The sequence below is a fragment of the Choloepus didactylus genome, chromosome 10 (assembly GCF_015220235.1).
Source record: "Choloepus didactylus isolate mChoDid1 chromosome 10, mChoDid1.pri, whole genome shotgun sequence".
NCBI lineage: Eukaryota > Metazoa > Chordata > Mammalia > Pilosa > Megalonychidae > Choloepus > Choloepus didactylus.
In genome coordinates this window covers 17,238,364-17,264,457 of record NC_051316.1, presented here as the reverse complement: position 1 = coordinate 17,264,457, position 26,094 = coordinate 17,238,364, and the positions used below count along the sequence as shown (strand labels likewise).

The following is a 26,094-nucleotide window of genomic DNA, read 5'->3' as shown; positions in this document are numbered from 1 at the left end:
AAATGGATCTTGGGGGTGAAATCACATAGCCCCCTTTCAGGAATCTTATTCTTCATTAGCCATTTCAAGGGTTAGCCATTTCCCTTGAAAGAAAACTAAGCTGCACGTTTTCCTAACTCTTCCCCAGACTTTCTTCTGGTTCTCCAAAGCACTGCCCAGCCCAGCCCCTTAGCCAGTGCAGATACTAGAGAGAAGGGGGTGGTCAGGGGCAGCTGGGTGGAAAGGGTGGGAGGAGTGTGGTTGGAGACCAGCAGGACAATTCCCAGGGAAGAGTGTTTCTTTCTGGATTTCCCTTGCTTACGCCTTGACGCCTCATTCCTTACTTGCTGGCAAGACACATTCATTCATATCAGTTAACAACCTGTACAACAGTGACAGGTGCTTTATGTGGGCTTGCTCTGGGATTATCTTCCTTGATATCTATACTTAATACACAGGTGATGGCAGTGATAACAATACATACCAGTCGATATACCTGTGTCCTTTATAGACAGATTCCTTCAGGACATATCTGAAAATAGGATGCGTTCATCCAAGGCATTGCATTGCTAGCCTGTGCACCTGTTCTTTCCTCTGAGCCTCAAGGGAGTGGAGCTGGAGACCTAGGGCCTGGGCACCTGCTTTCCGGTGGGCTCCACTGTGCCGGGATTGTTCTGGATGGCTGGTGTGCATTGGGAAGGTGGCCTTACAATGAGAAAGTCCAAAATTGTGGGAAGGCATTGGTACCTCTGAGCCTCCTTGGGAAGTCTCCCTGTTGTCATGAGACCTCTTTCTGGCTTCTTCTCCAGGGAGGGCAACAATTCAGGGTCTCTCACATCACTGCCAGTTTCCAGGAGAGCACCCATCCATGCAGGATCCAACTCACTTCCTCAATCCCTGGGACAAAATGGGATCCCACAGGAAAACCTTCTTGAAATATAATTATCTTGTGACCACAGGGAGGAGAAAGGGGAGTGTGCCATATGCATCTGTCATGTTGTCCAGGACAGCTGGTCATGGTGCAAGGGTCTGTGGATCTCCTAAGGTGGGTACATGGAGAGGCTGGGACTCCTAGGATGGGATGCCGTGGATGCGTTTCCAGGGAGGCCTTCTCGTGTTCCTTCCCTCTTCAGTCCACTTTTTCCAGAAGGGCCCAGGACCTCCGTTTCACATGAATTGTGCTCACTGACTTGCCACTGGGACAAAATGTCCTTGTCTGACCAGCTGGCAGTGAAGGATTTCCTCTCCAATGGTCTGTGAGTGCCCTCATGCTGACCCACCAACACTCCTATCTTTCATCTAAATTTTAGAACAAGCTTCTCCTCCAAGAATCTGTAAGAATGTCCAGTCTCAAATTAATTTAAATGCAAGTGGTATGTGGCTGGGACAGTAATGACCAGTGAATTACTATCTCCTTAAATTCATTTTGAAAGATTGCTCTGATTTTTTTCAATCACCACATTTGGTGACCAAGAGATGGAGACAACCTAAATGTCCTCCATCAGATGCATAAAATGTGGCACATATATTCGATGGAACACTATGCAGCAGTGGAAAGGAATGAGGTCATGAGGCATATGACAACATGGACAAACCTTGAGGACATAATGTTGAGTGAAATAAGTCAGATACAAAATGAGAGACATTGTTTGTTACCACTAATGTGAACTGTGAAAAATGTAAAACAAGTGTCTTATATTGTAGAATATAGGGCACCTAAAGATAGACAGCAGCTAGTGAAGGGGGAAGGATAATCTAATAAGAACAGATAATGTATTGAGGGTAATCTTAATGATATGGGAATGCTCAGGAATGACTATTGTTCATTAATTTTCTTGTGGTGTGGTGAGAGCATATTGGAAGCAATGAAGTTATTTCAGGATATTTGTTTTTCCTATTCCTTTGCTTATTTTGTTTGGAAATGTTTTTTTTTTTAATTTTTTGATAAATAAAGTTAATTTAAAAAAAGAAAGATTGTTCTAATTTTTTTTAATCACCACATTTGATGACCAATATTTTTCTACAAATAAGATGTAGGCAAATAACTCGCTCTACGCCCATTGACTAGATCAAGATTCATTCAACAAAAACTGAGTTAATTCCATCTTTTAAAAACCTAACAGGGCCATAAAGGAACTGGATAGTGTAAAGCTAGATGTTTTGTTGTATTAAGGTTTCCTTCTAAAAACTCTTGCCCTATTGAATTCAGAAATGATATTTTATAGACCAAAGAAATTGAAGGACAACCAATTTGAACTCATGCTTTCTTAATTTGTTTAAAGCTAGAACCTATAATTTTGGAGAGAGTAGACACCAAAGAACAAGTTCCAAAGGTGAAACTTGAAAGCTGTGGGGTTCTTTCCAGAGACTAACTTGAAGGTAGATACTTTGCAATTTACTGTGAAGGATACATTCTCCTTGATGTCCCTCCATTCTGGTTCCATCATCAGGAAGATCTCTTTGTAGAAGAACCTGGAGAACGTTAATATTGGTCTCTAAAGGGACTTGTATCCCTTTCTCTCCCCAGCTTGTCACATCCTGGAATGCTGTGACGGGCTGGCCCAAGATGTCATCAGCTCCATCGGACAGGCCTTTGAGCTTCGGTTTAAGCAATATCTGCAGTGTCCTTCCAAGATACCTGCTCTTCAGGATCGGTGAGTAAAGCTGAGAAGCCGCTGGCAACTGCCTTTCTTTGTTCATAAACTTTCCTCTTAAAAAACACTCAGAAGGATAAAACCACAAAAACAAGAACCTCCTAGAGCTGTGCTCTGTGCAGGCACAATTAATCCTCATGCTGTGGTTTAACACAGGGCCCCCTGGGTTTGGGGACACCTGGTCAGTAATGGGATATGGCACATGGAAACCAACAGATGGACGCCAACATATGGATGATGCTCTGAATGTTTTGAAAAACATTTTTTTTCCTTGAAACTATAGTGACAGTAGCCAAGGTTACCAAAAAAGCTACTTCATTGAAATTTTTTTTTGTTCTGTTTCCTCTGCAACTATGTGTGCTTCCAAATGTCATCTCATTGGGTCTATATCACCATGGGTTTGCCACATCCCATTGACCTTATCTTCATGAATAACCTAAGTCTTGTTTTGAAAGGCTCCCTCCATGAGCACTGGACTTGGGGTGAGCATCGGGAGAGCAGCCAGCATCATTTTTGCTTTATGAGCCTTTGTAGCCCGGCAACTTTGGAACTCGTTTCCCTTCTGTGTTGTCTTGGACAAGTTTCTTAACCTCCCTGAATCTCGGCAGCTTTAACTGTAAAAGGGGAATAAAAGTGGCTTGACAGTTTTTTATATTTATTTATTTACTTACTTTTTAATTTATAGTACTAAATGAAATAGTGAATGTGAACAGGAATTGTAAGATATATAGTTTTTTACTAAAAAATATTCAAGGTCTTCTGTTGAGTTTCCTTAAGAACTTAAGAATAGCCCATGAAGCATTGAAAAAGATAATACTGGGATATGATGAACAGTCAATATTCTGTCCTTGATTGAGCTTCATAAGGATATTATGATTGTGTATTCATTGAAAGTACACTTTTATTATATTTCTCCTAAATTTACTTTTCTCAAACTTCTGAAGCCACATCCTGTGATCTAGTCATGAAGTCAATATCCACTTTTACCTTCATTACTATGAAGATTTCTTGCACCTCTTCTCATTCTTCATCTTTTTTGAAAGAGACTTTTGATTTTTTCACTCAAGCCCTGGAAAATTCTATTGAGACCTGCATTTTGGAGTTGCCTGTGAAGGATCAACTTTTTCTGGGTTGATGGAAAAGTTTGCTCCACATCATTCTAAGGACATCTGGTTGTTATGCTATTTTAAAGAAGCAGCTATCATTCACAGAAGTTTCCTAATATTGTAGGCAAATATTTCAATTCCTTAAATTACTGCAGTGGATTATGGTGGACTGTTGATCCATTTCCATTCCAGTTATTGCCTGATGAACAATCTTGTAAAGCTGAGGCTGCATAACTGGAGACCACATTTTGCAAGATCCCTTGTACTAACATCTGAACATGGCTCAGGGTCTGCCAGTCAGAGGCGACATGCATGAGATTCAGAAGGCAGAAGGGCGGTCAAGGCTATGGGGATGGTGGCAAATGCACGGGGCTGGTTTTCTGCAGCAGGATCAGAAGGGATCTATGCCTAGATCACTAATTTTGTGGGTGGCAGAAAGCAAGGCACAAGGCATCACAATAGATATAAATAGATTAAACCTGATAATCAAAGGAGATTCTCAGATTGGATAAAAATATATGTATCTGCAATATGACCCAACAACCCCACTTCCAGATATATACCCAAAATTAAAAGCAGGGCCTCAAACAGATATTTGCACACCCATGTTCGTAGCAGCATTATTCACAATTGACAAGAGGTGGAAGCAACCCAAGTGTCCATCAGTGGAAGAACAGATAAACAAAATATAGTATATACATGCAATGGAATATTATTTAGCTGTAAAGAGGAATGAAATTCTGATACATGCTACAACATGGATGAACCCTGAAGACATCATATTGAGTGAAATAAGTCAGATATGAAAGGACAAATATTGCATGATCTCACTGATATGAAATGATTAGAAAAAGCAAATTCATAGGGTCAGAAACTAAAATACAGGTTACCTGGGGCTGTGGTGGGGGTAGGGAATGGAAAGGTAGTGTTTAATTCATATATTTTCTGTTTGGCGTGATGGAGAAGTTTTGGTAGTGGATGGTGATGATGATAACACAACATTGTGAATGTAATTAACACCACTGAATTGTATGTTTGCAAATGCTTAAAATGGTATATTTTTAGTTGTATATATATTGCCAGAAGGAAAACTTGTTAAAGCCATGCAACTCTAGAACACAGTGAACCCTAATGTACAACTATGGATGAAAAGTAATAGTATAATTTTAATAATATTGTTTATCAGTTGTAACAAAAGTACCAAACCAATGCAAAGTGTTAACAATAAGGAAAACTGTGTGTGTTTGTGGGGAGGGGTTATATAGGAATCTGTACTTTCTGCACAATTTTTCTGTAAACCTACAACTTCTCTCATTAAAAAATATATGTAATGGTATGCTCTTTACAAAAATTTGCATAAAATACAACAAAACAAAGAGACTAAAAGTAAAAGTTGGAGAGAGACATATATCAAATAATAATAATAATAATAATAGCACCCCCAGAAGAGCTGATATAGCTATTCTGGTATCAGACCAAGCAATATTAGAATTTGAGATAATGAGAAAAGGAGCAATGCACTAGAAAAGCATAATTAAGCAAAATTTGTATGCTCTTAAAAATGTTAACTGAAAAACGAAAATTGGAAGATTTCAAGGAGAAATTGGAAAGTCACAATTATAGAGAGACACTTTAAAAAACGAGATGTGTTAAAGGAAAAGTCGACAGAGCAAGCAAAGTAATCCCAAGGCTATAGAAGAATTTAGTAGCACAGTTTGCAAGCTTGATTTCACAGAAAGGTGTGGAACGCTGCACCTTGGAAGTTTGAAATATTTATTAAATTTGACTCTGTACTGAGCATGGCAACATCTCAGCAGGTCCCAAGTGCTCTGTCCTACGTGTCCACAGCAAAAGACAAAAACAAAAGTCAACCACAAGAAAAACACTAAAATATCCACAAACTTGACAATTTAAAATCACACTTCTAAATATTCAATAACTCAAAGAAGAAGTTTTAATGGAGTTTAGATCCCTGGGTAGAATGAAGTCTAATGAAAACACCATGAATCAAACCTGGAAGAGAAGCTAACGTAGGATTTAGAGGGAAATTTCTATTTCTAAACGGAAATATACAGGGAAAAAAGATGGTATTAATGAATATTGATTGTGTCCAACTCGAAAAGTTAAAAAGAAAAAGGGACCAAATATAAACCAGAATATAAGGGGAAAAAGAAATTTTAAATTTTAAATTTTAAAAAATCAGATGTGAATAGAATAATAAGTAGGAGATCAATAAAATCAAAACCTGGTTCTTTAAAAAGTCTAACCAAAAAAAAAAAAAAGAAAAGAAAAATAATTGCCTAACAAAGAAGCTTTTCAAAGATCAAGGAAAAAAGAACAAGCTTATAAATAAGCAATGGTCAAAGAGTATAAACACCTTACCAAGGAAGAAAATGGATTCTGAAAACAATGCTTACCTTTACTAATATCTAGACCAGTAGATCTCAAACTTGAGTTTGCATCAGAATCTTCTGGAGGGCTTCTAAAAACAACCATTGCTAGGCTGCAGCCCAGAGTATCTGACCCCATAGGTCTGGGGTCGGGGGCTGAGAGTTTGCATTTCTAACAAATTCCTAAGTGATAGTCTCAGAGCCACACTTGGAGAACCACTGATCTGGATGCTGGGACTTTATCATCAGATTGGTAAACAGTAGTGAGACTGATATCCTCAAAGTATTTGGAGAGAACCAGTCCTATGCTTGGGGTGTGTTCATTTGCTGGGTGGCTTAAAATAACAGCAATTTGGTCATCTCACAGTCCTGAAAACTGGAAATCCTGGAAATCCTAAACCAAGGTTTCAGCAGGGCCATGATTCCTTGTGCAGGGGGAAATCCATTCCATGCCTCTCCCCGGGTTTCTGGAGGGAGATTGGCAATCCACGGTACATCTGGGCTGGGACAGCGTCTCTCAATGTTTGCCTCGTCCACACGGCCTTCTACTCCCTCTGTATTTTACTGACTCTGTCAAAATTTCCTTCCCTTGTAAGGACAGAGTGATACTGAATGAGGACCCACCCTAAACCAGTTTGGCCTCATCTTAACTAATCACATCTTCAGAGGTCCTGTTTCCAAACAGAATCACATTCACAACCAGGGAGTTAGGACTTTTGGGGGACACAATTTAATCCATATTAGAGTGGGAGGGTAAACTGGTCCAGCTGCTTTGTAGGTTCCTTGGCAGCCCTACTTAGGATGTTGAGGGCGTGTTCATGCTAGATGTTCACTGCAGAAAGTGTGAGTTAGAAGGTGGCAGCCACCTAACTGCCCCTTAGTAGAATGGACAAACAATTTTTTTTTAAAAATTTGTATATAATAAGATATAGCAGTTAAAAGAATTCAACAGTATATGTGTATTACAGGATAAATGTCAAAAATCTTAAATGGAGTGAAAAAAGAGCAAGTTGCAAAAGGATACGAATCATTTATGGAAAATTTTAAAACCCATAAGCAATTGTATATTTTCTTTATGGATGAATATATGTATAGTAAGAGTATAAAAACCTGTAAGAATAGAAACACACTGTTCTAGGATATTTGAGAATGAAGGGACGGATGGTATGGGTTTTGACTATATTTTGTCAAGTGTTTTTCCCACTTAACATTTTATTATGAAAATGTTCCAATATAAAGACAGAATTTTATAGTGAACACCTGTACATCCACCAGTTAGTGTCTACCATTAAGGTTTTACTTTACTATCACATATCTATCTATGCAAAGTGAGCTTGAAACATTTTATTTCTTTAAAAAAGCAAAGCAAAAACAGCAAAATGTTAACACTTGTTTAATATCAGTCATTGCGTGTATAGAAATTCCTTATATTCCTTATTTTGCTTTTCTGTATTTTTGAAATATTGCATAGAAGTCAAATATATACTAATAAAATAATAGGCACAAATATGGGAGGGGGAGTTTATTGAACTACTATGCTGTTCTGGCAATATACTTAATCCCCATATATGTGTCTATATAATGAAGTTTGGAAGGGTGTGGGGGAAAGAAAATGAAGTAGACAGGATCTTATCCACTGAGAAAATCTTCAACTCTAAATGCAAGTATTGGCATAAAATTTCCTAAACAGAACAGTAACAAGGGAACTTGACTGTAGCTTCGCACTGTAGGTGAATCTCTTGAGCATCCATCTCACCTTGTCTATCCACTGAGAAGATAGTAAACCAACTCAACAGGTGAACTCACTGCCCTCCCCCTTAGGTGGAACCTGACTCCCAGGGGTGTAAATCTCCCTGGCAATGCAGGATATGACTCCTGGGGATTGGCTTAGCTAGAGAGAGAGGGACACATCTGAGCAACAAAGAGGCGCTTGGGGAGACTGTTAGGCACAGTTATAAGAAAGTTTAGCCTCTTCTGTGCAGTGATGAGCCTTATGAGGGCAAGCCCCAAGATAGGGGGCTCAGCACGCCAAACCATCAGTCCTCAACGTTTATGAGAAAATCAGCAACAACCCAAGTGTGGAAGTCCAACACTTCCATGGAGAAAAGCCTGAAAGCACAGAAGGTCCCCTGGAGCTTGCTTTACCTTCTGTTCCAAACTCATTCCACTCAGTTGGGACAGCCTATCTCCAGAAGCAAGCATGGAGCATGGAGTGAGCACCAAGCTTGTATCCACCTCTTTGTGGAAGCAGATCATGGATTGTGGTAGGCACATCCCTTGGTGGGGTGAGGGTAGGAGAGTGGTAGTTAGAATGGAGCCTGAATTTCTAAGGGGTTCTCCTTGAGTTTTTGTACCCCCTCCCTCAGGCCATTTCTCTTCACATTGGGAAAGTGGAGCTGGAGGTATTAAGATTTGGTTGATACGCTTCTTTGCCCACGTTGCTTGGGATGGAGATGGGAAAAGGCAAGGATGGGGCAGATGTGATGTAGTCCTCATTGTCATTGTGTGTGGCATGAGGTTTGCCTTTGCCATCTTCATTACTGCTCATAAGTTTACTTATTTGCAATTTATCTTTTCTTCATGGTGATAATTATTGGGGGAGAGATGATATGATGTGGATTCACCCCCCATCAAATGGAAATCAAAAATACTACTTTAATTAATGGTTTTTTTTGTTTGTTTGTTTGATTTGGTTGTGGTCTGATTTTACAACAATGAAAATCATGGCAGAAACTCAAGGGCATTTCAACAGAAAATCATAGAAAATGATGAAAAACAAATCAAATGTATTAAAAGCACCATTTAAAATTACTTTTTGTTGTGATGTAATTCACATATAGAAATTAACCCTTTGAAAGTGTGCAACTCAGTGGTTTTTAGTATATTCACAAAGTTGTGCAACCATCACCACTATCTAATTCCAGAAAGAAACCCCATTCCCATTTAACCATCACTCCTAATTCCCCATTCCTCTTCTGGGCCCTGGCAAGCATGAATCTCCTTTCTGTCTCTATGGATTTGCCAATTCTGGTCATTTCAACAAATGGAATCATACAGTATCTGGTCTTGTGTGACTAGCTTTTTCACTTTAACATAATGTTTTCAAGGTTCATTCCTTGAATGCCATTCATTCCTTTTCATGACTGACAAATATTCCATTGTGTGGATATACCACATTTTGTTTATCTATTCAGCAGGTAAGGGACAGATGGACTGTGGACTGTTTCCTCTTTTTGGCTATTATGAATTATGAACATTCACATACAAGTCTTTGGGTGCACATATGTTCTCAATTTTCTTGGATATATGCCTAGGTGTGGAACTGCTGGATCATATGGCAACTGTATGTTTAACTTTTGGGGGATCTACTGAGCTGGTCTCAAAAGTGATTGCACCATTTAACATTCCCATCAGCAGTGCATGAGCGTTCCAGTTTCTCCATATCTGCACCAATACTTGCTGTTCTTTGTCTTTTTGAATATGGCCATCCCTGTGGGTATGAAGTGATATTTCATTGGGGTTTTGATTTGTATTTCCCCCCAAACAAATGATGTCGAGTATCTTTTCATGTGTTTATTAGCCATTTGTATATATTCTTTGGTGAAATGTCTATTCCAAACATGTACCCATTTTTAAGTAGGTTACTTGTCTTTTTATTGTTGAGTTATAAGAGTTGTTTATATATTCTGAGTGCAACATACTTATCAGATATATGATTTGCAAATATTTTCTCCTATTCTCTGACTGTCTTCTTACTTTTGTTGATTTCCCCTGTTGTTTTCTCTGTATTTCATTTTGGTATAAGTCATGATATGTTGTGCTTGTGTTTTCATTCATTTCAAAGCATTTTCTAATTTCCTTTGTGCTTTCTTTGATCAATTGGTGTTTAGAATTGTGTTGTTTAATTTCCACACATTTGTGAACTCTTCAAATTTCCTTCTGTTACTTATTTCTACTTTCATTACATTCTGGTTGGAGAACATACTTTGTATGATTTCAATCCTGTAAAATTTATTGAGGCTTTTTTTTTACCATATACTCTATCCTAGAAAATGTTCCATGTGCACTTGAGAAGAATGTGTGCGTACTGCTCCTGTTGGGTACAGTTTTTATAGATGCCTATTAGGTCTAGTTTGTTAATAGAGTTGATCAAGTCTTCTATTTTCTTGCTGGTCATCTTTCTAGTTGTTCTATCCATTAATGAAAATGATGTATTGAAATCTCATTTCTTCCTAAAATTCTGTCAGGTTTGCTTCATGTATTTTGGTTCTTGGTTTTTAGGTACACATGTTTATAATTGTTATATCCTCTTGTTATTCCAAATATATTAAATGCAATTGCTTGATTTCAACATTATATCAATCTTGATGGATTGAGCCTTTTCTCATAATAAAATATCCTTCGTTGTCTCTAGTAACAATTTTGCTCTTAAAACCTATTTTGTCTGATATAGGTATAATCCCTCCGTATTTCATTTGGTTACTTTTAGCATGGGTATATCTTTCTCCAACATTGTAGTTTAATCATATTCGTGGCTTTGAACCTAAAGTGTGTCTTTTGAAGAAAGCACATAGTCAGATCATGGTTCTTAATCCAGGGTGCCAAACTGTGCTTTAATTGGAAAGTTTAATCAATTTAAATTTGATGTAATTACTGATAAGTTGGTATTTATGTCTGCCATTTTGCTATTTGTTCTACAGTCTTATCTATTTTAAATATTACAAAGTATAAATAATATAGTCTTATCTATATTCCTACATTACTGGCTTCTTTCATGTTAAATAGATATTTTATAGTATACCATTTTAACTCCCTTGTTGTTTATTTTATCATATTTTTGGAGTTCTTTTCGTTTTTGGTTGCCCTGGGAATTACAAATAACAATCTAGTTTGGATTACTACACAACTTAATTTCAATAGCATACAAAAGCTTAGCTTCCATATAGTTCCATTCCTTTTACCTCCTTTGTGCTGATATTGTCAATCTGAATTATTATGTACCCATCAACACAGATTCATAATTACTGTATTGTGCAGTTGTCTTTTAAATTTGATAGAAGAAAAGAGTTACAAACAAAAAATACATGTACTGGTTTTTTAATTCATCTATGTAGTTACCTTTGTCAGTGCTCTTTATTTCTTCATGTGGACTCAATTCACTATCCATTGTCCTTTCATTACAACACTTTAGTATTTTTTATAGGGCAGGCTTGCCAACAAAAAAGTCTCTCCATTTCTGTTTATCTTGTAATGTCTTAATTTCTCCTTCAGTTTTGAAGGATAGTTTCACTGGGTATAGAATTTTGATGACAGTCTTTTTTTCCAGCACTTTGAATTTGTCCTCCCGTTGCTCTGGCCTCCATGGTTTATGATGAGAAATTACGTATTAAACTTATTGAAGATTCCTTGTATGTGAGGAGTCATTTCTCTCTTGCTGCTTTCAGGATTCTTTCTTGTCTTAAAGACAACTGTCTTTGGCAGTTTGATTGTCATGTGTCTAAGTGTAGATCTCAGAGTTTATTCACCTTGGAGTTCATTGAGATTCTTGGAGTTTGTTGAGCTTCTTGGATGTGAAGATTGATCGTTTTCATCAAATCTGGGAAGGTTTTGCCATTATGTCTTCAAACATCCTTTCTCCCTTCTCTCTCACATTTTCTTCTGGAATTCTCATTATGGGTATTCTTTGGTATGCTTGATGGTGTTCCTTAGGTCTCTGAGGGTCTGTTCATTTTTCTTCATTGTTTTTTCTTTCTATTCCCCAGCCTGGATAAACTTTTTTTTTTAATTCAGTTTTTTTGAGATATATTCACATACCATACAGTCATCCATGGTGTACAATCAACTGTTCACAGCACCATCATATAGTTGTGTATTCATCACCCCAATCTATTTTTGAACATTTTCCTTATACCAGAAAGAATCAGAATCAGAATAAAAAATAAAAATAAAAAAGAACACCAAAAACATCCCCCCCATCCCACCCTATTTTTCATTTAGTTTTTGTCCTCTTATCTACTCATCCATCCATCCATACACTGTCACTCTTGTAATCTACATTGTTATACAGTCATCTTCAAGAGTCAAGACTACAGGGTTGGAGTTTGGTAGTTTCGGGTATTTACTTCTAGCTATTCCAATACAGTAAAACCTAAAAAATGTTATCTATATATTGTGTAAGAATGTCCACCAGAATGACCTCTCCCCTCCATTTGAAATCTCTCAGCCACTAAAGCTTTATTTCATTTCATTTTGCATCCCCCTTTTGGTCAAGAAGACGTTCTCAATTCCATGATGCCAGGTCCAGATTCATCCCTGGGAGTCATATCCTGTGTTTCCAGGGAGATTTACACCCCTGGGAGTCAGGTCCCATGTAGGGGGGGAGGGCAGTGAGTTCACCTGCCAAGGTGGCTTAGTGAGAGAGAGGGCCACATCTGAGCAACAAAGAGGCACTCAGAGGGAGACGCTTAGGCACAATTATAAGCAGTTTTAGCCTCTCCTTTGCAGTAACAAGCTTCATAGGGGCAAGCCCCAAGACAGAGGGCTCAGCATGTCAAGCTGTCAGTCCCCAGTGTTTGTGAGAATATCAGCAACAATCCAGATGAGGAAGTCCAACACCTCCGCATAGCCTGGATAATCTTAATTGACCAAGTTTGCTGATTCTTTCTTCTGTCTGCTCAAATCTGCTGTTGAATCCTCTTGTGAAATTTTCATTTCAGTTTTTTTTCTTTTCCAAATTCCAGAATTTCCATTTGGTTCTTTTAAATAACTTCTTTGTCTTTATTGATATTATCTATTTGGTAAGGCATTATGCTCACATGTTCTTTTAGCTCTTTGAAATTTTAAGGTAGCTGATTTAGTTTTCTGTCTAGTAAGTGCAATGTCTATGTTTCCTCAGAGACAGTTTTTATAGTCTGTTTTATTTCTGTGTATGGGTCATTCTTTCTTGTTGTTTGACATGTCTCTTAATTTTTGCAGCAAACTGGAAATTTTATATGATGTAAATAATATAATGTGGCAACTCTTCCCCTACCCCATTTTTTGTTTACTGTTTGTTGTTGAGTGTACTTTGTTGATTTCTGAACTAGTTCTGTAAAGTATTATTTGTCATATATAGTCACCATGAGTTCTGTTTTGTTAGCTTAGTGGTCAGCTAATAATTACACAGAGATTTTTTTAAATGCCTGGAACCAAGAAGTCCCCCAGTCTTTTCCAAAGGGCTCTTTCTGTGTGTGTTTTGAGGCATGCCATCAATACTCAGCCAGGCAGATGAAAAATCTCCCTTAGCCTTCACTCCCTGCTCATACAGAGTCTCAAGGTCAGCCAAAGATATAAGAATAGTGTCTTCCCAGGTCTTTCCTGAGCTCATGCTCAGCCCTTGTTATATGCACAGCCCTAAGCCTGCTTGTGGCCTTCAAGATTCCCAGCAATATGTTGGAGCTTATGAAAGAAACTTTGGACTTTCCATTCCCCAGCTTTTCCCTGCAAGCTTTTTGAATAGTCTATTGTTTTCTCCAACTAGTCTCAATAGTCTCAGATAGCTGCAATGTTAAACAATTCCCTCTAATGTTTTTTGTTAAATTAAATTCAGTTTTATTGAGATATATTCACATACCATACAATCATCCATGGTGTACAATCAACTGTTCACGGTATCCTCATATAGTTATGCCTTCATCACCCCAATCTATTTTTGACCACTTTCCTTACACCAGAAAGAATCTGAATAAGAATAAGAAATAAAAGTTAAAAAGAACACTGAAATCATCCCTCCCATCCCATCCTATTTTTCATTCAGTCTTTGTACCCATTCTTCTACTCATCCATCCATACACTGGATGAAGAGAGTACAATCCACAAGATTTTCACAATCACACTGTCACCCCTTGTAAACTACGCTGTTATATAATCATCTTCAAGAGTCAAGGCTACTGGTTTGGAGTTTGATAATTTCAGGTATTTACTTCTAGCTATTTCAATACATTAAAACCTAAAAAGTGTCATCTATATAGTGCATAAGAGGGTCCACCAGAGTGACCTCTCGACTCCATTTGAAATCTCTCAGCCACTGAAGCTTTATTTTGTTTCATTTTGCATCCCCCTTTTGGTCAAGAAGATGTTCTCCATCCCATGATGCCCAGTCACGATGCCTCTAATGTTTTTTAACAGACACTTCTAGGGTAAAGGATGTTTTTCCATAAGTGAACTCTGAATCAGATCAAATAAAGATAGCCTTGAGAGTAGGGTCTTCCAGGAACCAGCAGACACCAGACAGGTCAAATAATTTCAGTTTTCTGGAAATAGGGTTTTGAAGGCGCCCCACCCACTGTACCTGCTGTAGTGGCTTCAAGGTTGCTGATTTTCACTGTGAGTGTGGGCTGTCCATTTTCACAGCTACCAATGAGTTGGGGAAGGGTGAGTTAGAACACCAAAAAGCTCACTGTTGTTGCCAAGATTCAGCTGATTTTCTTAAATAGATGCTGCCCAGTTGCTGCAAGCTTTTGGCAAATTTCCAGAGTCCTGAAAAAAGTTGATGTGGCTAATTTTTGCCAGTTTTCCCAATACTTTTATAGAGGAGAGACTTCTCAGGGTCCTCACTCTACTGTTTTTGCTGATGTCAGTAAAGTTTCATTTTTTTCTATTGTTTTTTTTTCTTTATGTGACATTCTTTTACATTCATTCATTTATCAGAGTAACAAGCAAACAACTCAAAATTTCCCATTTTTACCACCCTCAAGTGTACAATTCAGTAGCATTAATTGCATTCACAATATTGTGTTCCCAACACCAATATCCATTACCTCAAGTTTTTTATCACTCAGAAACTTTGCACCCATAAAGCAATAACTTCCCCAATCCCCACCCCCAGTAACCCGCAATCCACTATCTGTCTCTATGCACTAAAGCTCCATTTTTTAGTTGATTTTATTTGGAGTAAATTTTATGACTGCCTGAAATGCTGAAATGGATGTCTTTACCCATGAGAATCTGATTTTCCTTAGACATAAACTCTTACCTTCCAAATTATAATGTATTTATAAAAGAAGGTTTTTTCCCTATTTCAAATATGATTGGATTTTCCAATTTGTAGAACTTTGAATCAGCAGGGTTATTGGGCCAAATCAGTCATCTATCTTTCATGTGTGCCTAGATGGTTGAGGGGGGCAGTGGTAAACTCCATATTCTGCATAACAGGTACTAAGAGTAGATCACTTGGTCTTGACTACAAGCTGAACTTTTGCTTAAGCCCTGGGAAATCCTCCTTTTACAGAATGCAGAGCTTGGATGAACCATGGACCGAGGAAGAGGGGGATGGTTCAGAGCATCCATACTACAACAGCATTCCCAATAAGATTCCTCCTCCAGGAGGGTTTCTTGATACTCGACTGAAAACCAGACCTTATGCTCCTGACACAGCCCAGGTCAGTTTTTTACCTTATACCCTTGATGCTGGCTAAGTGAATTTGTTTCTTTTTATTTTCTTCAATTTTACTTCAGGCTGATGTTCTGTCTGAACTCTTGACAGAATAATTTGCTAACTTTCTCCCACTGGATTTCGCCAAGCGGGTAATTAGGAGAGGTTTTGATTTTAGCATTACAAGGCATTAGCTAAATGCTTTGATACTATATTGTGATTTCTGAGACAGGAGTCTGGGGGTCTCCTCCCCATCCTAGTACAAATTCCATCATACTGTTTTCCTCATGAGGGGAAGAGAGAAATTTAAGACTTTTAAAAGGCTTGGAATGCTTTGGAACCTTTGCAGAGAGAGTGGATGCAGGCCTTAGAGTGATGAGAATTTTTTGCATTTTTCTTTTTTACGTGTTGCCTTGATTTTGCCTCCAACTCAAAATTCTAGTAAAGTAATTGCCTTCTAGAGTTATGGTATATCTATTTTGTTTGAGAGACATTTTTAAATGTCACCTACCTTATGTGCATGCTAAGGACACAAATTAAAGTGGCAAAATAACATTGAAATCAAGGACCTATGAACAAGAGCCAATAGACTGAATTGTGGTGGAAGACGTGTGCAAGCATGAACAGATTATGGGCATATCTTTGGAGGGCAAATATATTCTGACACATAGAGACTCTCTAATTGAATTTATTTTAAGACATGTTGAATGATGCAGCTGCATATGGAAGAGCTCAGTGTAGTCATGGTTAGGGAGATGATGTGGGGTTAATGAAATGAGAGAGTATGTGGAGATTTGATGGCATTTCAGACTCTTCTTCACACCCACACAAACTTATTTCCTGAATTGTGATGCCAGCTGTGAGGCATAAAGGAAGATTGGGTTCAATATGGGATGTGATCCACCCATCATTAAGCTCCCTCTTACTGTATTATGGCTTTCAAAGAGAGCAAAACAAGAAGAGGATTTTTTTTTTCTCTTTGTGTGTGTGTGTACATGTGTCTATAGTTTGCAGGAAAAGAGCAAACTTATTACCAGGGAAGACACTTGGGAGACAAGTTCGGTGAAGACTGGCAACAAGCACCTGTCAGGCAAGGTGAGATGGAAGGGGAGGTGGGTGAGAAGCCTTAAAATAGTTTTAAAAAGTAATATGCTTCTCAGTGGGTGGTTCATTTCTTGTAGAGTGTTAGAGAAACCCACTGGAAATATTTGCAGTGGATATTGCTTCCGATTCCTGATTATATTACAGAAATGGAAATAGTGGCTGTCTTGGAGGCCCACTGTCACAAATTAGATGAGGCTACTGTATCACCAAGAGTTCAGTACTTATCCCCTCAGCACCTGTCACTCTCTTGCACCCAGGAGACTCTCTGCTTAAAGGTTTCCTCTGTCTTTAGAACTTACTTGCCCAGAGGAGCTGAGCCTCTGACATCCCCAGGAGCATCCTCAACCAATTGAAATGGGAATAGTGGGTCAACTCTGAAATGTAACATGTCATCTCTAAGTTCCCCAGCAGGGTTGAGCCCCAGTGAGTCAGAATAGCAACTTTCTCAGTAGAATAGGATGTATCCTACTCTGACTGCCTTTCCTTTCTTGTCTCATGAGCCCACTTCACCGCACTCAGGGTCTGCTTTGGGAGGAACATAAAGATACATACCCTAGGCTAGGGATTGCTAGAGCACCAGTGACCAAAACTTCTTGGAGATGGGGCCAAAAGTTGTAGGGGAGATGCCATTCTTAAAGACAGTAAAATGTATCTGATTCCTTCTTTCTTTAATGCCACTTACAGTGGACAGTCAAGTGTATGGAAAGTGCCCGTGCAGCAAGGCACAGAGATGGCATCAGGGATATGACTTTCCCACAGACCTTGCATACTCCTAGAGGATGCTTCTACATCTTGTCAAACCTATTAAAATGCACCTACATCCCACAATAGAAGTAATTAAGATATAAGTAAGAGCTGGCTGGAAGTTTACTGCTAACATAAGTCTCTGTTCTCTGGACAGTGTGTGTATAATTTTTTTTTTTTTTACTTTAAGTTGTCTTTTAATTTATTTTTTTTTCACCTTTCAAACATTTTCATAGCTCTTTCAATAGCCCTGAGGCCCTGGCTAGTAAGTCTGCAGGGTCTGAAGAAGAAGGAGCAACAAATGAATTGAGATCCAGTTTATGTTTCTATGCATATAACTATAAGCATTGATTGGTGTAACGTTAAGGCCTGTACTTTCATTATAGCCACTTGTGCCAGGGAATAAATGACAAAATTTTTAAAAAATATTTCTAGTGTGAGAGAATCTCCTGCCTTCCCTGCCCCAGCTGGAGGAAGACACATTAGTTTTGACCTAGTCAATAAAACATAAGGCATTGCAAAAGCTGCCACATGGTTCTCCCTCAGAATAGGAGGGAAATGGGAAATAAAAGTCATAACTTTGCCAGAGGCACTTTTTCATTATGAGTCCCTTATACTATTGAAAACACATTTATATAACATATGCACACCAGGCATATAATAAGATAACTGCTAGAAACTAAAGGAGAGATATTATGTACAATAGATATTTACTCTATCATAAAATATATCAGGTTTCTTTTTTTTTCTTTTTCTTTTGTCTTTTTTTTTAGAGTGTAGCCTGGCATTTTATTCATCTTTAATTGATTGAATAAAAAAAAATTACATATATCTTCTATATATCATGTAGCAAGGGGTCAGACTTCTCATACAATTTTTTTTAAGTTAAAAGTCAAAAGTGCTCCATCAACAACATTTCAAAATTTGCAAACATTTTTGCACTGATTAAGAAAGCAGTTTAGAGTATTACTCCCTCAAAATAGCTTTGGAGGTAGGAAGAGTACTGCTTGCTGGTTTCCACCCTTCCTCTATAGGTTTGTTTTTAAAATGAGGTCCTTTTTGTGCACTCAAGTTATTTTGGCCAAGTCAGGTACAGACAGAAAGCTTATACAAGTTCCTGGCCCAGAACTTGAGACTCATAACTCTCAGGAAGTTCAAGTTCTTATCTGAAATCAATACATAGTTATTTTTTTCATTTGAACGAATAAGAATACCACTGATTACTTTGCCATTAGTTATTCTCCCTAAATGGAAATTAAGTGTAGCCACTGATGTTTGTCTACCTTCCCCAGGTTCAGCACCTGCCATCTATCATCTACAGTTGGAAAGGGCTTTTAGGAAAGTTATTCTTTGGGCTTTTGATCTTCTCCTTCCTAAGATTAGTTTGTAAAATTCTTTCCTCAAGACTGACTTGTTTGCAATGCAAACGAACACATAAAACCACGAATAGCTGCCACCAAACAAGGGCAGGCAATCCAGGCACAGCTACTTTAACATAGAGATCAGATCCAGGAGTAGAAGAAAGACTAGAAACACAACACAGGAATTTGCTGATGATGTTCCCCAACAATTGAAATTGTAGCACAAAACATATGATTCTTATGTGTACAGGCTGAGAGAGAGTGGTGTGCTGGCTGGCAAAGTTTCAGCAGTCACCTCTTGAGAAAAACAGGAATAAAATAATAAAAGAAAAAGAACTGATTTGAAGCATGTGCTGATGTCTGGTTGATTTCAAACTGCCAATACGATGACACTGATGGTGGAGTTGGAAAGAAATACGTACTCTCTACTCTTATGAGCTGGATTGAGCCACCTTCTGTGCACCACTGACAATGGGATATAAAAGATAACCTCTTTCCAGAAATGGGAGTGCCAAGGGGCATTTTCTTCTGAATGAGTTTATGTAAGTGTATTAAAAGCAAGGTTCATACTTGTTTCTGATGTTGATCCATCCATCTCTGGGTGACGAACAGCAGGGACCCATATCTGAGCCTGGAAGCATCTGTCCCCCAGCTGGGATGTCCCAATGTGGCAGCAACTCTGCCCTGGAGGAAGTGGGGGTCCTCAATTACGTGCCACGCCCACCTCCCCAATGTCAGCGATGCCCAGCTCCATTTTGTAAGAACACATCTTAATAAATTAGGCAGTGCTTTTCTAAAATGGGGTCCCTGAGCCTGCACTCTATTGGTAGAATGGAGTTATTTTAAAGCACTCATTTATGCTTACAAAAAAAAGAGCAATTAAAATATAACTTGTTCTTCTGCCCGATTACTTGATCTCAGGGCATTTGTAAAGAACATGCAGAGACCAGGGCCTCGTTTGCTATAGAGGTTGCCTGCTCTACTCCAATGGGTCCCCAAGTCAGGGAGGCCCAGAATCTGTGGGAAAGCCCCTCACCAACCAGGATGTCCACCTTGAGATTGGCTCACAGATCCCATTTGACAAGAAGGACTGCAACACATTCTAGCCAGAACTAATCAGTATATTGTAATAAGGTCAGAAGAGGAGGATTTAACCAATGGATATCTGGAAGAAGAATTTTCCTACTCATAGATGTGAGGAACTCCCCTATAAATGTTTGGGGGCTTAGCTAGAGATGAATGAACATTGTTACCATCAGAAAGAAAAAGAGGGCTCCTTTCTGGTTGCAGGGTCTTTGGACGTCTACAGCATGCCAGAAGGAAAACCGCATGTGATGCTGGCGGGAGAAGCTCCCATGTACATCAACACCCAACACATTCCGTCGCCGGTTGGGCCAACTCTGACGGGGACTGTGCTGAGCTCCGGAGCCTCAGTCAGCAGTGGAGAGAGCAGTCCACGGAAAGACTTGTTTGACATGAGTGGGTCTCCATTTGTTTCTGGTCTTCTTCTCTTTTGAGTTTGCTTTTTAGCCTGCCTTTTATTAAATTTCATGCAATTACAGGATTTTCTGCTAACAGGGTTTTGATTAATGGCGATGATTAGTCATCTCTTTCTGAGTAATGATTGGGGTTGTTTAAGGCTCTGAATTTGGCCAACCTTCTGTGCAGTCAAAAGGCAAAGCAATTTTTCCTCCCTTTTTTGGAAGTGGCTTTTCTCTGCAGATATAGTGAGAAAATCTGTGAATGTATTAAGACAAATGTTATACATAAATACATGTAATTATCTCTTTCTTCTTTTAAGTATTAATTGGCGACTATGTGCCAAATACCGTATTAGTTTCTAAGGAAGCACAGATGAAATGTGCTGGCCTCTGACTTCAAGGAATTCTGTATGTTAAGCAGGACCAACATAGGAATAAGAAATTGCGATATGTCTTCTCTTGTGCACACACATGCCATGCCCATCCTCTTTCTCTCATTCTTTCTCTCACTCTCCCTTTCTGTCCCCCTACCACTCTCCAAATATTTATAGGGCAACTATCATGTGCTAGATACTATTCTGCTTACTGGGAATATACAGGAAAGCAAAGCAGTCAAAGCCCTTCTTCTTACTACTTTCATGGAGCTTAAATAAACAATCAAATAAATATCAGACAGTGATAAGTGCTCTGATGAAAAAAAATTTAGGATAAAGGATAAAACAGGAGTGAACCCAAGCAAGCTATTTAGAAAGTGAGATGAGAGCCATGGGCTTTCTGTTTATATGGATTGGGAAAACTAAATCCTTCATGCACTGATTAATAAAAGTGGAAATTGCTGTTAAACTATTTTGAAAGGGCTTCCCAGGCTCACGAAGAGTCATATTTACATTTTAATGTCATATTTACATTTACATTCTAACTTTCTTTGTCAAATTCCTTTAAAATTTTATAGACTGAAGAGGGAGGGAAAGGAGACTAACATTTGGCGAGTTTCTACCATGTGCTAGACACTTATTACTTTGTTTAATTTTTCAACAGTCCTAGAGGTAGATATTATTATTAATTATCCCTACTCTACAGAGGAGGCAATGGAGAAATTTCAGAGGTTAAGTAACTTAAGTGCTTATAAAAGGCAGAGCCAGAACCAGTCTTGCTGGTTCACCACTTGATATCACGGTATTTTATGCATGTGCAACAGGGTTGAATGCTTTTATAGTTAGGCAGCACTGATGACAAAACACTATTTTTCCTTAGTCTATTTGGTTTCCCAGACAGACCAGATTCCCATACTGTCTTACAAAAATCACCATAGCCAGAAGAATTATAGTATCACAATGCTCAGAGGGACTTAAACATCACCTAATCCAAACCCTTCCTTTTAAAAATATGCAAACAGTTTGAGAAGGGTGAAGCCATTTTCCCAAGGATGCAGAGCAAAGTGGTGACTCTCCAAGTCTCTGTTCCAGTTTTTAAAATATTGCCGAACTGCAGTTTAGGAGTTGTATTTATGGCCAGGTAATTTTTCTTGTTTAATTTAGCCAATTTACCACTGAGGTAAATTTACCAATTTCCTCAGCATCTGAGGAAAGTTAGATTGGGCTGGGGTTTGAGATTGGAAAAGTAAGAACCAGAGCCATCCTTTTTTCCATTAATTGATTTCTACCCCTCAGGCCAAAACTAGAGAAGGGAACATAAGAAGTAGAAGGAATCTTGGAGAGGATGATGTCTATCGAGAAGTATGGGACTAGAAATAAAGTCAGCACTCTGTCTAATCTATCTTGAACCTCTAGAACTAAATGATGACAGTGATGATGGTTACAGGATGCTGATGGTGCTGGTGGAACTGGTGGTGATAGCAGTGATGGTGGTGGTTGTAGTGGTAGTTGATAGTGGTGATGATGGTGGTGATGTGGTGGTGATTACATTGATGGTGGTTTGAATGGTGCTGATGTAGGTGCTGGTGGTGGTGATGGGATGGTGGTGATGATGATGGTAACTGTGGTGATGATGATCATGGTGGTGATAAGGTGGATGTGAGGTTGATGGTGATGATGCTGATGGAGGTGATGGTGGCAATGGTGATGATAGGGCAAAGGTGATAGTGATGATGCTGATGGAGGTGATGATGGTAACGGTGGTGATGGTGATGAGGGTGTTGCTGACAGTGCTGAATGGTGATGATGGTGATGGTGCAGAAAATACAAATTTTCAATGATTTAGGGCAATCTGGAAAAAATAGGATATAAGAATCCCCACAAACATAATTTTGGCCTATAGTTTCAATCACTTCCTGTCTCTAAATCTGCAAATGATTTAACAAGTGTGAAAATTACCTAATTTTGGTTTTATTTGTTCACCTTTACTTCTGCCCCTTCTCTATGCACATTTAACAAACTGGTCTTATTTTATAGCATTCCCTGAATATTTGTAGAGTACTAACCATTGGCTCTGGGGATAAGAGAGTGCCCTGGATAGAATGGGTCCTGCTCTCACAGTGCTTTCATTGTAGGGTGGAGGGTGTAGCCCTAAATAATAATCCTAATACCTCAGACTTACATAGCACCATGCATACAATTTCCAGGCTGATTTTGTGCATATTACCTTATTTGAAAATCAAATACTGAGTTTCAGTGTCTGGCTATGAGAGTGGCAGATTCACTGTTCACTGATCCCCTGCAGTGAGAAGAGTGTTTTAAAAGGGTTGAACCAAGCTGGGCTTCAGATACTCACTCGTGAGTCCTTATTCATAGGGAGAAAAATGAAGATCAAGGGAGATTAGAGTTTCCCAGGGCAAGTCACATAAAACACACTCAATAAATGTCACCTTTCTTATCTGAAACATTTGCCCAGTGGAGTGTGTGTAAATAAAGTTAATTTAAAAATAGTTCAGAGTAATAGTAAGAATGAGCTAGAATGAGCCTCCCTGCAAATTTGCCTGATGCAAAGATTTTGAAATAAACATTTGGTAGGTTGGACTTAGGTTTTGCATGAAATCAAAACATTGCAACATGTCTTTTCCTTTGTGTATTCTCAGGTTTTTATTCAGAAGGAGAACAGACTGAAAAAAAAAGAATCTATCTGATCTTCCAGAGAAAGTAGATAGCATGTAATATGTATGACCTCTTAGATTATGCCATGCATGAAAAATGAAGTCATTCTAGCTAGCTAGAAAAAGGGTGGGCTTGAATCCTGGGCATAACGCACAAATCCCAGCTGTCTGGGAAGAGCAGACTCCTCAAAAGGAATCATGCCAAAATTTTGGCTGTGCTTTTAAATGCTTGTTATCATGAGTCTTGTTATCTTACCATCAGTTATTTTGCACCAGTGTTTTTTTTTTTTTTTTTTTTTTCCTGGTAAAAGTTGCCTTTCTATTTCCATCTCTGATGATGTGCTCTTTATCCGTTGTGCTTGTGGGGATTGATTTCTTTCCTGGCCGATGTTGTTGACAGAACCTTTTGAGGATGCTCTCAAGAACCAGCCCTTGGGGTGTATGTTGAGTAAGGCGGCCTCTGTGGAATGCATCAGCCCGGTATCGCCCAGAGCCCCGGATGCCAAGACGCTAGAAGAGCTAAAGGGGGAGCCTTGGTACCTCGGCGAGATGAGCAGGAAGGAAGCAGAGGGGCTGCTGAAGAAAGACGGGGACTTCCTGGTCAGAAAGAGCACCACCAACCCCGGCTCCTTCGTCCTCACGGGCATGCAGAACAGCCAAGCCAAACACTTGCTACTCGTGGATCCTGAGGGCACGGTGAGTGCATGCATGGCCGGGGTGTGGGGCCGAGGCCTTCTTCAACAGCAGTCTCCCTTTCCATCACTGCACCTGGTGAGAACTTTACCTTCTCTATGCAAATGTGACTTCTGAAATCCCAAAGGTCGCTCTTCCCGGGACCCTGGAGCCTAAGGACAGAAAAACTTGCGCTTTTCCGCCAGGGAGGGGCATCGGGGTCCAAGGGCAAAGTCCCCGTGTAAGTTGTAAAGCGTGGAAATTGTCATGGCCCCGGGCTAAAAGCTTTGCTTTTCATGCCCTTTAAGATAAGTAAATGCACAAACTGAAAATGGTTTTCTTCCAGACACATTCACGGTGGAAAAGAAAGTACAGGCTCCCGGGCTTTTAATGTTTCCTTCGAAAAGTTGAATCGAAGAGGTTTTTATTAGCAGGTTGTAAAATGTGACGGAGCAGTAAACAAAATCCCTTCAGAGAGGTAATGCCCAGTGGCAGTGAGGTTGAATTTCTACAGCAGTACACTTATGTCTGAATGATTCCATGGGTTTGACTGAATTTTCCATCTTCCAGTCAATAAATATGTTTGACTTCACGCTGGGCACAGTCCAAGAATTGCTAAGTCTAGTAAATGCGATTGAATTGACCTAAGCATTAAGCAGATTCCAGGATTGTTATTTAAAACCCTTTATCCCATGAAAATAAAGAAATAGGGTAGAGTTACCTAAATGGTAGTTCAGAAACATTGCATTTTATTATTGCTGGACAGGAAGGAAGCTTTATGGTTAGTTGGACTAGAACACAGTATAACAGTGTGGGTGTGCCTGAACTGACGTGCCTCATCTCAAATCTTGGCGTTCTCTAAACAGCCATCTCTTCACAGTTCCTTTTTCTTCTCCATCAACTACTTTTTTCCCCATGAATATCATGCAAAGCCTTCCAAGCCACTTTCTATAGTCATTTTAATTTTTTTTACATACATGTATATCTGTAAAAATACATTTTGGGTGTGTGTGTTTTAAAATTAGCAAATGTGGCATTGTGGACACAAATCTTCTTTAGTTTTTTCCTTTGTTCACTCCATGGATGTTGCTTTCTGTATATTGAGTTGTTGCTGTGGCGAGCTGCTTGGAATTCCATTATATACACAGTCCACATATCATTTACTGAGCATTCTAAAAATGGACGACTAAGCCACTATAAATCTTTGTGCACGTTGTTCTCTGTGCCTGAGGGATGGTTTCTCTAGGGGCATATACCCAGAAGTGGGATTTTTTGGTCATAGGATATACATACATCTAATTTCTCTAGTGTCACATTTGCTTCCAGCAGCTTAAGAAGATTCTGGTTTCCTCATACCCTTATTCTTTCTTGGTATCGTCTCTCTTGTTTCGCTAATCTGATTGGAGTAAGGAGCAATTGTTTGGTTTGCAACTCCTCAAATGTACCTTATTAGTGGGCTTCTCCTGTAAATGGTATGTTACTCTCTTCCCCCCTTGTTTTTCCATTAATTTCCTGTTGGGTTTCTTGCCAAGTTTCTCAGCAATGGAATTTCCATACATATTCTCCCATTTTTTTACGTGTCTGATAATTTTGTCTGTGGTGTTCTTCACCAAACAGACGTCTTTCTTCTGAAAAGAGCTGAATCTATCAATTTTCCCCTTTTTGGTTTATGGTTTTGAGTTTTAAAAAATTTTTCCTCACTCACAAATCACAAATATACTGTATTCTACTTTTTCTTCTACTAGCTTTATAGTTTCATCTTTCACATTTAGGTTTTAGGTCTTAATTACTCCTGAAGTTTACTTTTGTATATGATATGATATAAGGACTCAACAATTTTTTCTTCTCCATTAATTAGATCAATTCTTCTGATACCATTTGTCAAAAAATTCACCTTTTCTCTGCTGTACTGTGAGGCTCCTTCTATTACATACTAAGTTCTCTTGTGTCATGAGTCTGTTTCTGGAGTTTTAATTCTCTTCTGTTGATCTGATTATTTATTCCTTGTACAAGTAACACACTGTTTTAATCACTAGGACTTTGAAATTGTCTTAATATCTGATGATGTGAGTCTTTCTTCTTGATTCTTCTTTTTCTAAATTATCTATCCTCAGACTTCTATTCTTCTGTAAATTTTAGATT

At 38.8% G+C, this 26,094-nt stretch overlaps 1 protein-coding gene across 1 annotated transcript in view; it reads left to right on the top strand.

Annotated features, from left to right (window-relative positions):
* The window catches only part of SHC3 (SHC adaptor protein 3), a 177,491-nt gene that overhangs the window by 127,509 nt on the left and 23,888 nt on the right, over nucleotides 1-26,094 (top strand). Inside the window, exons 7-11 of the mRNA XM_037797101.1 lie at nucleotides 2,507-2,633; nucleotides 15,398-15,548; nucleotides 16,549-16,636; nucleotides 20,041-20,229; nucleotides 23,681-23,976. Coding sequence (XP_037653029.1) covers nucleotides 2,507-2,633; nucleotides 15,398-15,548; nucleotides 16,549-16,636; nucleotides 20,041-20,229; nucleotides 23,681-23,976 — 851 coding nt within the window. The remainder of the gene's footprint in view (nucleotides 1-2,506; nucleotides 2,634-15,397; nucleotides 15,549-16,548; nucleotides 16,637-20,040; nucleotides 20,230-23,680; nucleotides 23,977-26,094) is intronic.